We start from the raw sequence: 13,618 nt of genomic DNA, 5'->3' as shown, positions 1-13,618 counted from the left end.
AGATGAAAATAATACATGTAATAGAGTTACTCTACTTTTGCCCAACTTGTGTATTCTCTTTGTGCTTAAAAGTCTCTGCTTGTTCTATTTGCAACGTGTACTCTGCCCTCTTCCATTTCTCCCTCAAAATATATTTCCAGTATACTTACACCCCATTTTACCTTTTCATTTACTGAGTCTGTCCCCTTTCCCAGTCTTGTGGTAGTACCTCTGACTTTGCCCATTGCTGATCTTATATAAACTAAATCTAAGGAATTCACTTTTGTAGTTTACAAGATACTACCACAGAAATTCTCACTGCATCAAGGTCATAGAGCATTATAAAACACATTGTCTGGGTTGACAGCTTCTATTTATGTAATCTGCTTAATTTTCTTTGCAATTCACAAGGGGGTACGCTAAACATTTCCAGATGGGTAAATTCAGATGTAAAGAGAACATGAAGGGAAACCAAGCATTTCAGTAGAATGTTACCATTTTATCACAACATTAAAAGAAACAGCGTTAAGCACTGTCCCAGATGTCCTCTAAGAGATTTTTCTTATGTTGGAGATTGTTATACAGATACCAGGATGGAAATAATTCACAGGTTCATACAGCCTTAATTCTTCATAGGTATGTTCTGTTCTAAAGGAATTTCGCTATATTCTTTAGCATATTTGATGGAGAAAGAGTTCTGTAGCACTAAAAATCCTTGGAATGATTCACGTGAGCAGAAGTCTTTTTTCATCTTGCACTGTAATCTATCCTTGCGTTGTCTACTACAACAATTGTCAGAGGTATGCACAGAAAAGAAAGGTAAAGGTAAAGCAAATTCTTTATAAAACCTGAGAGTATTTTTTCTTTCTTTAATAAAAAAAACCCTCTATAGTATTGACCTAAGGTAATTCAACTGTCTTCTTCTTTACAACGTGTATGGTGAAATTCACTGGCTGTATTCTCCCTTTCCTTCTTTAGTCACCCTTCCAAAGAATCTTCCTGAACTGAAAGATAAAATACATTTCCAGAAACAAAACCATAAACCCCACGAATACAGCACTTTAAATGGGAAGTAACTGCCAGCTGGTTTTGATCTAGGTTGTCTATTCCAATGCTGCAAGTCATTTCAATGACTGTATGATTAACGAGAAAACTGACGATTGTCTGATTTCCTGCTAATGTGCTTGAAGATTTTAGCTTTGTGGACACTCTTTGATTTCTGGTAACCAAAACCTCCACCTCCACCTCTCTTCTGTAGTCTTCGGCCACGGTTGCTGCTGACATCTGGAATTTCATTGGTTAAAGAACTTAAAAATTTGAAGTGTTGCTTTTTAGGTATTGTAAGGGTTATTAATGTGAGAGAAAATAGCAGCAGTATACAAAATGCTGAGTTGTGTAACTCCACAGACAAAACTAGAACTTTTTGCCTGTGGTTTTAAGTAATGCTTTTATTCCCCCAGTTGTCCAACTAAGCCGGCCAAGTACCACTGCTTAAACTTCTATTCATTGGCAGGTTTAACAGTAATCTAGGCAGAGTCTTCTATTTTGTACTCTTGCTCTATTTCAATATTCCACAATGATTAAAATTAGACACATACCTTTCAATTAACATAACTGCACACGGAGAACAGTGCTATATGCAGAACCTGTACACATTCCAGTACCTGCTACCCACAGCAGCTGAAGCATGTGCAGCACATTCATGCACTAACACATTGGGCAGTTTTTGCAGCTGTAATATTTACTACTTAACATTTCTTTTGATAAGCTATTGTTTGAGCATGATGCATCTATGTGATTAATAGCAAGAGAAAATGCCCTAGATTTTGAAGTAGCATAGGAACTTCAGTAAGTTGCATTTAACATTTGTTAACACAGAAATCCAGCATTGAAACACTGCAGTAAAAAGGATACTGAGGTCAACAAACGGAGGAACTTTAAACCCAAATGAAAGGCTGACTTTGGGAAGATCCAAGTTATTGACATCATAGATCTGCTTCAGAGAATGGGAGTCATAAGCTCTAATATAAGCTTTGTATGCTTCCTGGGCTGACTTGTGAAGGAAGTAGTTCTTCTCGATCAGTTTTTCCAGCTGGTGAGAAGGAAAAGAAGACATATCCAGTTATAACTGTAACAAGTGTATAAAGTACATTTAAGCAGATTATTTACTTTGTGTTGCAGTGACATTGAGTATTCAGCAAAATTGCCCTGTGACAGTAGAGTGCACTTACATGTATCAAGAGTGCTTTTAAAAATAAATAGACAAAACAAGCCTGAAGCTGGATGAGAGCACAAAGCCTCAGCATTATGACAATTTACAGAAATATTCAATTGGGCTGTCCCAAACAAGTTAATCAAGAAGGAAGGATGCAACTGCAGCCACACCATGAAATTATGTGTGTTGAGAATGAATGGAAAACGATAGCCAGACATCACTGTATCATTCTACATAATTCCAAATGTAGTCTTATTGATTAGAGTGAAAACACATTGTAATATAATCAGAATTAATTCTAAGACAAAAATACAGATACACTAGTGTAGACTGAGACATTTTATTTGTTCTGGGCTAAGTTACCAATACTCTTTACATCAGATTTTCTTGTTTGATGCTCTCTTCTCTCCAGTAATAAATGACAAGACAAGAGCAAGTGGGCCCAACTTGCCCCAGGGGAGGTTTAAATTGGAAGAGGAAGAACTTTTCCCCTGAGAGGATTGTCAGACACTGTTCCAGGCTGCCCAGAGAAGTGGGGGAATCCCCATCCCTGGAGATATTGCAAAGCTGTGGAGCTGAAGTGCTGAGGAACATGGGTTAGTGGTGGCCATGGCAGTGTGAGGAGAGAGGTTGGACATGGTTATCTTAAAGGTCTTTTCCAACCAAAATGATTCAGTTATTCTGTAATTCAGTATACTAAGTTACACTGGATGTCATTACTTCCCAATCATTCTTAACTAGGAACCTCTTCCTTTAGGGACTGTCTTCACTGCTTCTTGCACTAGAAGCTTTACAGAGCTCTTATCAAAAGAATGTTTCACAGAACTAAACAACAATAGAAATTCACATCCTCTACTATCTACACTATTTGACATTGTGCTCCCTGCCTAATTTTGTAGCACTGAAGCACAAACCAGGTTTAGCTGATACTAGGCTTTATTAACACCACCTAGTTAAAAATATACCTCAACTATATAATAAGGTTTCTAAGTGTTGGTACTGGATCATTTTTTTCACACTGAAGTCTGAGTGAATAATCTTATAAGACATATGGCACTCACAATTAATCTGAGCATATGTGAAGTACTCAGTAAAGACTACTGAAACCCTGTTTGTTACGTCAGACATGAACACCCTGTTCAGAAGTTGCAAGCAGGTTTATATCACTGTGGTTTTGCAATGTAATGTAAAAAACCCCAATTCTTACAGCCCAATTTATACCATAAAATGCTGACAATTTAGTACTAGATATTATGAATTAGCTTTAATTTCTAAACATTTTATCGCTTTCCTGTCATCAAATCTGGAGGATTTACTACACAGTATTCACCTACAGGAACTTTTTCAAACTAACATACATATTTTTCAACTGCAGTTGTTGTAGACTAACTTTCTACATGTAAATCATTATACAGAGCAGCTGTAGTATGAAATCATTTCATACCTGAGACTGGATGTCTGAAATTTTCGACCAAGAAAATTCAAATTCACTTAGTGGTACCTTAAAAAACAAAAAGTAGTAAAATGTCAAAATAATTTATACAATGTGTAAATAGTGAATGTGTTTAGGCTCTAAGACAAATAGAAAAAGACCTTATAGATAACAGATTTATTTTTAACACTACAGCTGTATGTATAAAGTACCTTAACACCAACATGCCAGTAGTATCACCTCCTTGAAGCTAGAATAATAAAGACGCTCAGTATGCCACTTTTCCTACTTTAGCTTTTGCTTTAGAAGCTACGGTAGTTACAAGTGGCAAAACTCTCTGGTGCAAATCAGCCCATAAGGAGAGCATCCATGAAACTAAGTGCAGTTCCACCACGATAAAATGATTAGATTTAGATGGCAGCTATGCTTCTTTTGGAACGGAACAAATTGCAATTGACACTTTGAATAGAAAAAGTGAAAACTGCATAAGGAACATCAGGTTTTGATTTCCTCTGGATGGTCAAACTCTGTGTCCTTCCACAGAGAAATCATAGGATATTTATTTTTTGGTAGCACAAATTGCACATTTGCAAAGCAAGTATAAATACACTCAATAGCTACCTTTGTGCTGCTGACTTTAAGACTAAAATCAGATGTTCAGCTAAATATTTTAAGCAACAGAAAGTTTGACTAATTGTTACAAGTTTTTCCTTTAAAATCCTGTTGCACAGTAAAAAACAAAATAAAAAGATAAAACTGTGAGTTTACCCTGGCTTGTTTTAGGTAACGAAGAAAGCCCAGTTCTTCTGGTCGTAAAATGAGCAGAGCATGTCCTCGACCATTTATGCCTCTGGCAGTTCTACCAACACGATGAATATATTCCTTTTGGATTGAATGAGAAGCAACAAGTCTGATCAGTCTTTTAAACGTGTAATAATTAAATACCTTCACACCCCCCTCCCCCAATTTTAACATTAATATAATGTATATTTTAAGGCTTCTTAGCACTGACACGTGTAGGAGGGAAACCCAGTGCTGAAGATGCAAAGCATAATTACGCAGAGCCCCTGACTAAAAGTATTTTATCTTTTACTGAAGAAAAAAGTTCTTAGTCTGCTGTGACTGAAAAGTAAACTTATGGTTTTGGTGTATTTGCTGCATATATTTGTCAAAGCTTTTGAGTTTCACTTGCTTACACTCAAGGTTGCATATATAAACTAATACCCCTTCTGAGATGTGTTTGATTATTTAGCTGATTACATTTTAAATTAACAGCACAAAGAGTAACATTTTAAAAAGTAACTCTTAAAAAGGTAACAAAGGTCCTGGCTACCTGCAGCACTTCCCATGAATTGATGAGGGGAAGGGGAAAAAGTAATCAGCAGCTAAATACAAACATGGTTGAATCCTGATCACGGTCAAGCAGCAGTTTCAGCTTTTCTCTCCATTTAGATTCGTAGCTAAGATCTGATTTTTTTAGGTGAAGTTCCTCTGTTTCCTTAACTTACTTTTGGATCATCTGGAGGGTCGTACTGGACAATCCAATCAACTTCAGGAATATCCAATCCCCTGGCAGCTACATCAGTGCACAACAGTATTCCAGATTCTGCATTACAGAACTGGAAAAATGTTGTAGTACGTTTCGTTTGTTTCTGTTTGCCCTAAAGGAAACACATTAATGATGTCAACAACAACAACAAAAAAGTGCCAACTTGTAAGCTGCAATCTAATTTCCCATTTCACACATCACTGCAAAAAAAAAAACCCAAACCTACCCCCACCCCAAAACCCCCACCAGAGGCATCTTTCTGTATCATTAACTGGTACAGAACAAGCAGGACCATTTTGCAGCCAAGAAACAATGCTAACCATTCAACAGCATGGGCTGCATGAAGTACTATCTCTCAGAGGTCACACATCTTACAAAGTATCAAAAATTGGGTTGCATAAGCTTTCTTTTCAGGAGGGCTGCATAAATGCCTCAAGTTCAGAAAAAGGACATTGGCAAGTCTAGTGATGTGTTAGATTCATTACAAGCTAAAAAGCACCCAAACACAGACCATAGTTCTAATAGTTCCATCAAAGTACAGCAAAAAACATCTCAAAAAGAACAAAATAAAGACATTTGCAGTCAGTTGTAACTTTTTCATAAACTTTCAGTCAATTCTTTCTCTTAAACTACGGGTTTTTTTTGTTTTGGCAAAAGACTAAAATATCCAAATGGTAAGAATTGGCACAGTAAAACTAAGCATCACCCTGGCCTTACAAAAACCACCCAGCGCTTTGTGGATCAGTGTTTGGATTGCTCTGGAAATAGCTTTGCTTCAGAAATTGAGTTTTAGTGCTTGCAAAAGGCAACCCCTTGAAAGAAAAAAGAAAGCCTTCCACATACAGAGCATAAATAAAGATCAGCCCTGCTTTGGAAAACAGCAAGATGAACAATACTGAAGTGTTGATTACATTAAGTCTTTGCTTCGTCTCTACAGACTAATCAAGACCATCATCAATTTTGTGAGAAGGGTGTTGTAGAAACTGGACTGAAATAAACAAGGCAAATGGGAGGTCAGTGACAATTTACAGGAACTATTAATTAAACACTTACATGAATGGCCAAAACAGGCAGATCAATATAGTTGAGTAATTCATAGTGGTACTTCACTGACATACATGAAGAAAAAAACACCATTAGTTTCTTCTTCCGGTTCTTCTTGAGGAATGTGAACAGCAAAAGGAACCTTTTTTCAGATGGACACACCACATACCCCTGGAAAATGTTAAAACATTGTTAATTCAAGAGTATGGAACAAACTTTTGTTTCAGCAGCACAATTAAATCAGGGAAGTGGTATGCTGTGAACCAAATATGCCAACTAGTTATTTTTTTCCAGATACATTAGGCCAAACCATTCAGTCTATCACCTGTCTCACACCTTGGCATATGAAACTCCTAAAGAAACTTACTGTCCTAACTTGGAATATGAAGAAGTATTTTTTTAATTCTCCAATCTAAGTTCAGTGAAAAGTAATTTCACTGTGAAAACTGTGCATCAACACTGAGCTATTACCTGAAGCAGCAAAAATGAAATATAGCTGAAGCATTTGTATCTCTACCCAGTAATGAGCAAAATACCATTAGAAAAAAACAGGAGCTTGAGTATGCAATACAGATAGGAACAGGTAAGTGTAAACAACTATTTAATGAGATTTTACTCCATCTGTCCTGCAAACATTGACTAGATAGTTGCATGCAACTATTGTTAGCAGTCTGAATAAAACCTTTAGACAAATGATAGCTTTTGCCTATTGGGATGGTGAACGCCCTTTGAGGGAGTGCTTGTACAGCCCAGTTAGAAACACACAGGTCTTGATACCTACAGATCATAACCCTTTTACTAACATTTGTGTTTTTACCTGTTCGAGACCATCTACTGTTGCTGTCTCCTTGTTATCATCAACCCCAACATACAGTGGCTCTTTCTTCAGAGAGATCTTTGCCAGATCTTCAACCTTTCTGGTTTGTGTGGCAGAAAAAAGCATCGTCTGTCTGCGCTCTGAAAGAAAGAGTTATTTTGAAAGACAGCCTGATTTTCTAAAGGAGAATTCAAATAGCAAGTCTGTGAAATCTCTAGGGGCAGACTTCCCTGTGCAAGTCTTCTACTTCAATTACATTCTAACTCAAACATACTGCTACAGACATAGAGGCAGGGGTAGTTGTACCATTGATTGTACAAGACATTTACTTAGGCTGCCCCCACCCCCAAAATCCTAACAGCTATCAAAACACAACATTCTTTCCTTCTGGGAAAACATTAACAATCATTTGCACTCCAATTTAGACACAAAAGAATGATTTAAATCAGAGCCTGACATTGTAATTCTAACTATAAATTAATTCCTACGAATATTAAGATGGTTTTGGTAAAAAGAGAAATTAAAAGACTGTGAAAGAATAAGCATGTTGAAGTGTGTGGTCACCATTTGTCTTGCAAAATCAGTCCAGAACATACACATGAACATACACACTGGTGCACACTCTTCAGTCACATGGCAGTACATCTGTACTGAGCCTCAGTGACTGCAATGGTCTTATAAGCAAGGCTAGGAATTTTCCTGCCTGTCTCTCATCTCTTAGCTCAAATATATATTCTGATTCTGTCACATTTCCTTGCTACATGAGCACATGAAAAATGCAAACTTAGCCTGTTCCACTTCACAACTGAAGAACAGCAGTTTTCTTGCTGAACAACCAGTGCCACAATTTTTGTTTTTTTTTTTTTTTTCTATTTTGAAGTGTCTGTTGTAAGATAAAACTTCCTTCCCAACAGGACAAAACCAAACTGAACTCAGGCAAATTGAAGTTTTCTTTTATCTATAATTTTCCACTTCATGAAGAACATGTCATTTTCCCCACTCTTCCTTCCCTTTCCATTTTCAGCCCTGTTCATTAACATTCTTCACAGGATGTTACTAATTAGCATTATACATCTACATTTGCAACACACAGACCTGAATTTTAATATTGAAGATGTGAAACCTCAGAATATTTATTGGAGATTTTTTTATGTATTATTTCCACAGGGATTTTTTTTCATGCATTTTGGAAGTTAAATGGAGAGCTTCGAGGAATGTGTTTATACATCAATTACAAGGAGTAACTCAATGAAAAATTAGAACATTTTTAGTTAAGTACATAGACTTCCTTAAGATACTGTACAGAGGTACAAAGAAAACCTGAACTGCAAGTCAGAAGGCCTTTTCCCTTATTTAAGCCTTATTAGGAAATAGTATATTAGAGGAAATAAACAGACAGAGGAAGATAAATGAGAAAATGTAGATGTTAAACTAAAAGGATCTTATGTGAATAGAATTATATCCCTAAATTGCATAAGAAAACTGTCCTTCAGATAAAGGATGTTAATTAAAGTAATATATACTAGCTAGCAGAAAAAAGGACAAAGGAAAACATTCACTCTCAAGTGCGTTTATAGAACCAAAAAAATGAATGACTTCTCCTATAATAACTGAGTGGTAAAGAAGACACATTAGCCAACTGATTTCCAAGACATGTTTTCCTTTTTCCTTCTTACTTGGTAGAAGTTTTATGATCTGTTTCATTTCCTCTTCAAATCCAACCTCCAAGATACGATCCGCCTCATCAATTACCAAACACTGCAAGTTCTTGTACATGAAACCTGGAGTGTTCTGGAAGATTAACAAATTCAGAGTCAGACATGAACAGGAGTTTCATTATGTTTAAAAAATGCAGATTAGACATCAATATTTGATCTACCTGCATATGATCCAGCAGTCTTCCTGGTGTTGCTACAATGATGTTGATGCCATTTCCAAGTTTCTGGGCTTCTGCTGATCTGTTGCTACCCCCCATTATCAGACCATAGGTGTGCACATGGTGATTCATGAGTTCTTTAAGAACTCCGTAGGTTTGCATAGCGAGCTCACGAGTAGGAGAAAGAATGATAACACCCGTTCCTAAAAACCAAAAATCCCATCAGGTAAGAAGTTTCAGCTGATCCCATTCCCCTCCTCGCCCCTTCTTTATATGTCAGTGCCTCAGTAAAATTCAACTGTGTAATGAAGAGCCTTACCGTTTCTAGGCATGAATTTTAGCTTGTAGATGAGTTCTACTGCAGGAATAAGAAACGCGAGTGTTTTGCCACTGCCTGTTTTTGCAGCCGCTAAAATATCCCTGTGTGCAGCAAAGTTAGAAAAAGAAGGATTTAGTTGTCTGGACAGAGAAAAGAACAATCCCATTTTGAAAAACTTTGACAATGTAAAACCATCACGTGGGAAATTACAAGTATTAGAAGCATAGTGGCAGATGTGGTCCACAGCAGCTGGGCACTAGGGTCTCTAGTGACAGCATGAGATGACACCTTTGAGACTCACTGACACCTAGGCTCATGAAAACAGACCTCCCTGTCAAAAGCAATGCAGCTTCCGGGAGTTTACCCTCAGTATTTGGTCACATGCAATGTACTTTGTTAACTTGTCTATAAACAAAATACACAAAACTTAGCTTGCTAGCAAAACTTACACAACATTCGAGATCGCTATAGTGATTAAAAAGGTGTGTTTCTTACCTGCCTTCCAAAAGTGGCTTGATACTTTTATGCTGAATTTCAGTCATGTGTGTAAAACCCATGTCATTTATGCCTTTCAGTGTATTCTCACTGACAAGACCAGCCAGAGAAGTAAAAGAATTGTCTTCAAAAGCACCTGAAGTGAGTGGGGTGGAAAGGAAAAACATTCAAAAGTTACTTAACTCCATCTGTTCTCTGAGATTTTCTTCTTTTTCCTTTCCACCATGAAATCTGAAGACATTAAGAAAATAATTGTAGTCACATGTTCCTAAGAATACTGCACCGGGTTGTTCAAATTGGACAAGTACACTGCTTCTCATGCCAAATTTCCTAGTCATACACTTCCATCTTGCTCTTTGTTGACTTTCTCCTCTACAGTTACACATATGTGTGTATATATGTTTTAAATAGATCTCGAGTTTTTGTATGAAAAAGAAAACACAAGATACCTGTGAGGCCTAGCGGTAAACTGGGCACTTCATCCTCCTCCTCTTCCACTTCTTTCTCTCCAGAATCCTCCTTATCTTCATCTTCTACCTCCACAGGTTCAGCTGCTTCAGTTTTTGCTTTCTTAGTTTCTGCATCTAGAGTGTTATTTTACAGAAGACATGTCAGTTAGAGCTATGAAGGACAGGTTCATCATTAAAAGTTGTGCCACAGAGCAAACACCTTCAGTCTATAAGCCACAAACACAGCCCTTTTTCCAGGGGTGGGAGGGGGAGAAGCAGGGCTTTCTAGGGATCTTTCTGAAGCAGAGAGCAAAACACTCAGAAGTTCCTTGCACACAGTTCACTTTGCACAGCAAACAATGATGCTTGATGCATACTATCTGAAGTTTTCTGTGGAAATGAGAAACAAGTTATAACATTTTTTCCTATCTATAATGCAAACATCAAGTTTCCCATATGGATTGTGCTTCAGTTATGTGAAATATAATGCATGTTCTAAAGTGCCCAAATCCTCAGAGAATGGTATGAAAGCATTTATTTACATAACTGTGAGAAGTATCAAGGACTAGATCATCTTTCGAGGCCCCTTCCAGCCCTTAAGATTCTGTGATTCTATGTGACATTCAAGCACAGAAACTGCCTATTAAAGCTCTGCTTTAAAAGACTGTGTACAATAAACCAGCACAAACCATCTCCACTTAATTAAATCGGTTGTATATTAGAGTTCAAATATCAGGGTAAAAAAACGGGTGATACTGAAGGCTTCCAGGGCTTTAAAAGGAACGCCAAACCAGCACATGTGACTGCTGAGAGTCCAGACACAAATACACTCCGACGGGGTGAAAAACGAAAGCAGATGCCAACAATAACTCAGCCCTGTGGGACAAGCTGTATTTGTTAAGATAACGCACCACCTTCCACAGTAGCCGCCGCTTTCCTCTTCTTCTTCTTCCTCTTCCTCTCCTCCCCGCCGCGGGGGCCGCCACTCTCCGCACCCTCCGAGGCCGCTCCGGCGGCTGTCGCTTCTACCTCAGGGGCCGTCACCGCCTCCTCCACCTCCTCCTCCGGGAGAGCCTGCGATGCTGCCTCACCTGGCACAGACACGTTCCAGAGAGAGAGGGAAAATACCCCACAAAGTTAGCGCGGGCTGCGCAGCCGGGATGACGCTCCGCAGGGCCGCCCGCCCAGCCCCAGCCCCGTTGTACCTGCCCCGTCGGCAGCTCGCAGCTTCAGGTTGCGCTGCCGCAGCTTCAGGTTGCGTTTGTGAATCTTCCTGCGGAGCAGCCGCATGGGCAGGTTGCTGGCAGCCACTGACACGGACATCGCGGCCGCGTCCCGGCGCTGCGCGGCCACACGTGCGGGCGGACGGCGGCGCGCTGCGGCTCATCCGGGCCCCGCCGGACACCCCCCCCCCCCCCCCCCCCCCACGCCGCGGGGCCCGACGGGCGGCCCGCAGCGCCCTCCGCTGGAGCGGCGGACACAGCGCCTCGCCGGACGCGTGCCGCGGTGGCGCGGTGCGGGCTGTGCCCGTGAGCCTCGGCCGGGGACACCGAGCCGCCCGTGAGCTGCGGGCTCTCCTGCTCAGCCAGCGAGCGGGAACGCGCCTGTTTTACCCGCGGGAAGGGAGCTGCCATCGCCACCACAGACACCTCGTGCCCCACAGGACCCATTTGCCCGGTGGTGTTGCCTCCACTCGTGGTTACAGGTGTTCAATGGCAACGGGAGGAAGAAGCCCTGCGGGGCATCTGCAGTGATGCTGTGTATTCACGTGTAAAATAAGAGGCTTCTCAGCAGGATGTTAGTAGACATTATGCAATGATAACAGCAGGTGTTCTCATCCTCTAGCCCCGTGTTGCATTATATTTGTGGTTTCTTATCCTTACAGATGTCAATATGACCTAAAAATATGAATTCTCTCTCCATCACACAATCTGTTTAGACAGTGCTTAAAAGTTCTTGGCTTTCTTTTTACTCCAGCAATTCTGAGTTAACTAGACTTGGGCGATTCAGAGTCACCTCTGAGTTTACCAGTTGGAACCTGTGTGGTTCCAAATTTAGTACCGATAGGAAAGGTGATTTGAGAGTCTCCCTGCAAGTCCTCTCGTGCAGGCTGGAGGGGCTGGAGATAACTGCTGTGTGCCAAACTGCAGACAGCAGCTGAACGTGGTGATCCCCATTGGCTATTAGCTCTGCTGGCATCCCTTGGGGATGCAGCACATGGTAGTGCAAACTTTCGTGCTGATTTCCAACACTAAAGTTGGTGAAACTTTCAGGTATGCACCCAGCCCAAAACCTGGAGATAAAGGACCCAGATGTGCCTCAGTCAAGTCCTGCATCTTCAATAACCACCTGGTTCACTGTCTGTTCCTCCAGATGTGCACAAAGAACATAGCAATCCCTTGGATTTTCACTGTCACGTCAGCACTAGTGAGTGGGCCAAACCTGTGACCTTGTAATTACCAAGGCATGGTTTTCTTGGAGCTCTGTTTAGAGCTCTTTCCAGCTGGAGCTCCCAGCTGCACCTTGATTCCAGTGATAGGCAGCATGACCTTTCCTTCTAGTGTCCTCCTGCTTGTCGGATTTTCATCTTCTTTCGAAGAGTGATTCCTGCAGGTGAAATGCAGCGCCCTTCAGAGCCTTCTTAACCAGCAGATGGCACAAACGTACAGGAATTTACAGCAGATCACTTTGCTTTTAACTAGTAACCATTGTGCAGAAGGTTCAGCCTCCAACACAGAATACTGTAAAGCAGAATAAACTGCAGGGTTATATTCATTTTGAAGTATTTATTGCATAGAATTGTTTTTTAAAAGCTACTGATGGTAGAGGTGAAACGAACATTTATTTTTTTCTTACCATCTGTAATTGTCTTGCAGAAGTCATATGAATCACCAGGATAAGACTAGATAAGAATAAGAATTAAACTTCTTTTGCTAGAGCTTCAGAATATGAATTGTATGATCTTGTCCAGACTTTCACAAACTGGATAACAGATCTGGACACCAGCTTACCAGGTTGAAAGGATAACTGTCCCCTCCACCATCTGCGTTTGAAAAGAAACTTGAACCATCTTCAGCAAGTTTTGTGTGTAAAACTCCAGGGGAACTCACTTGAAGACTCAGTTTTAAGCAGCTAAAAGTTCTTTAGTATAATTGAATGTAAGTTAGGTTCTGGACATATTTTTTTCCTGGCTACCTTGTATTGTGTCTGCAGGACATATTTTAAGTAGATATGGCTCTGTACTAATTTAGATATATATATATGACTAGGTTTTTTATTTAGATCCAGATTTAACCCAGGCAGTGCTCCTTTCGGGAATATAGTCATTGTGCAGATAGAGTGAGTTGAAACTCTGGGCAGGAGGGAACTGATGCTGATATTTAAATTGAGGGAGCTATTTGGGCATGGCATGGTCCCCATGTTCCTATCTTAACCAACAGTGT

At 40.0% G+C, this 13,618-nt stretch overlaps 1 protein-coding gene across 2 annotated transcripts; it reads right to left on the bottom strand.

Moving 5' to 3' along the window:
* Nucleotides 1-814: 814 nt before the first annotated feature.
* DDX18 (DEAD-box helicase 18) lies at nucleotides 815-11,564 on the bottom strand. 2 transcript variants are annotated; one of them, XM_062004768.1, is made up of 14 exons: nucleotides 11,381-11,564; nucleotides 11,087-11,266; nucleotides 10,176-10,310; nucleotides 9,727-9,862; nucleotides 9,232-9,332; nucleotides 8,916-9,115; nucleotides 8,713-8,827; nucleotides 7,037-7,176; nucleotides 6,229-6,390; nucleotides 5,135-5,287; nucleotides 4,395-4,508; nucleotides 3,639-3,695; nucleotides 1,894-2,071; nucleotides 815-1,263 (listed from the first exon to the last, which is right to left on the bottom strand). In XM_062004768.1, exons 1-14 carry the CDS (start codon nucleotides 11,496-11,498, stop codon nucleotides 1,121-1,123), a joined length of 1,932 nt encoding a protein of 643 aa, XP_061860752.1. In that variant the 5' UTR covers nucleotides 11,499-11,564; the 3' UTR covers nucleotides 815-1,120. The 2 variants fall into 2 exon arrangements, with proteins under 2 accessions (XP_061860752.1, XP_061860753.1); XM_062004769.1 differs by having other exon boundaries at nucleotides 11,090-11,266.
* Between the last annotated feature and the right edge of the window lie 2,054 nt (nucleotides 11,565-13,618).

The sequence above is a fragment of the Colius striatus genome, chromosome 11 (assembly GCF_028858725.1).
Source record: "Colius striatus isolate bColStr4 chromosome 11, bColStr4.1.hap1, whole genome shotgun sequence".
NCBI classification, from domain to species: domain Eukaryota; kingdom Metazoa; phylum Chordata; class Aves; order Coliiformes; family Coliidae; genus Colius; species Colius striatus.
The sequence above is the reverse complement of the archived record's forward strand: the minus strand, read 5'-3'. Positions and strand labels throughout refer to the sequence as shown.

What these genes read in the sequence shown, in the direction of transcription:
- DDX18 (XM_062004768.1), bottom strand. Translation starts at nt 11,498, where the DNA reads ATGTCCGTGTCAGTGGCTGCCAGCAACCTGCCCATGCGGCTGCTCCGC. An exon ending in AAGCCACTTTTGGAAGGCAG is followed by an intron (nt 9,333 to 9,726) that starts GTAAGAAACACA and finishes TGCTGCACACAG; the next exon opens with GGATATTTTAGCGGCTGCAA. An exon ending in CAGTAGATGGTCTCGAACAG is followed by an intron (nt 6,391 to 7,036) that starts GTAAAAACACAA and finishes AACATTTTCCAG; the next exon opens with GGGTATGTGGTGTGTCCATC.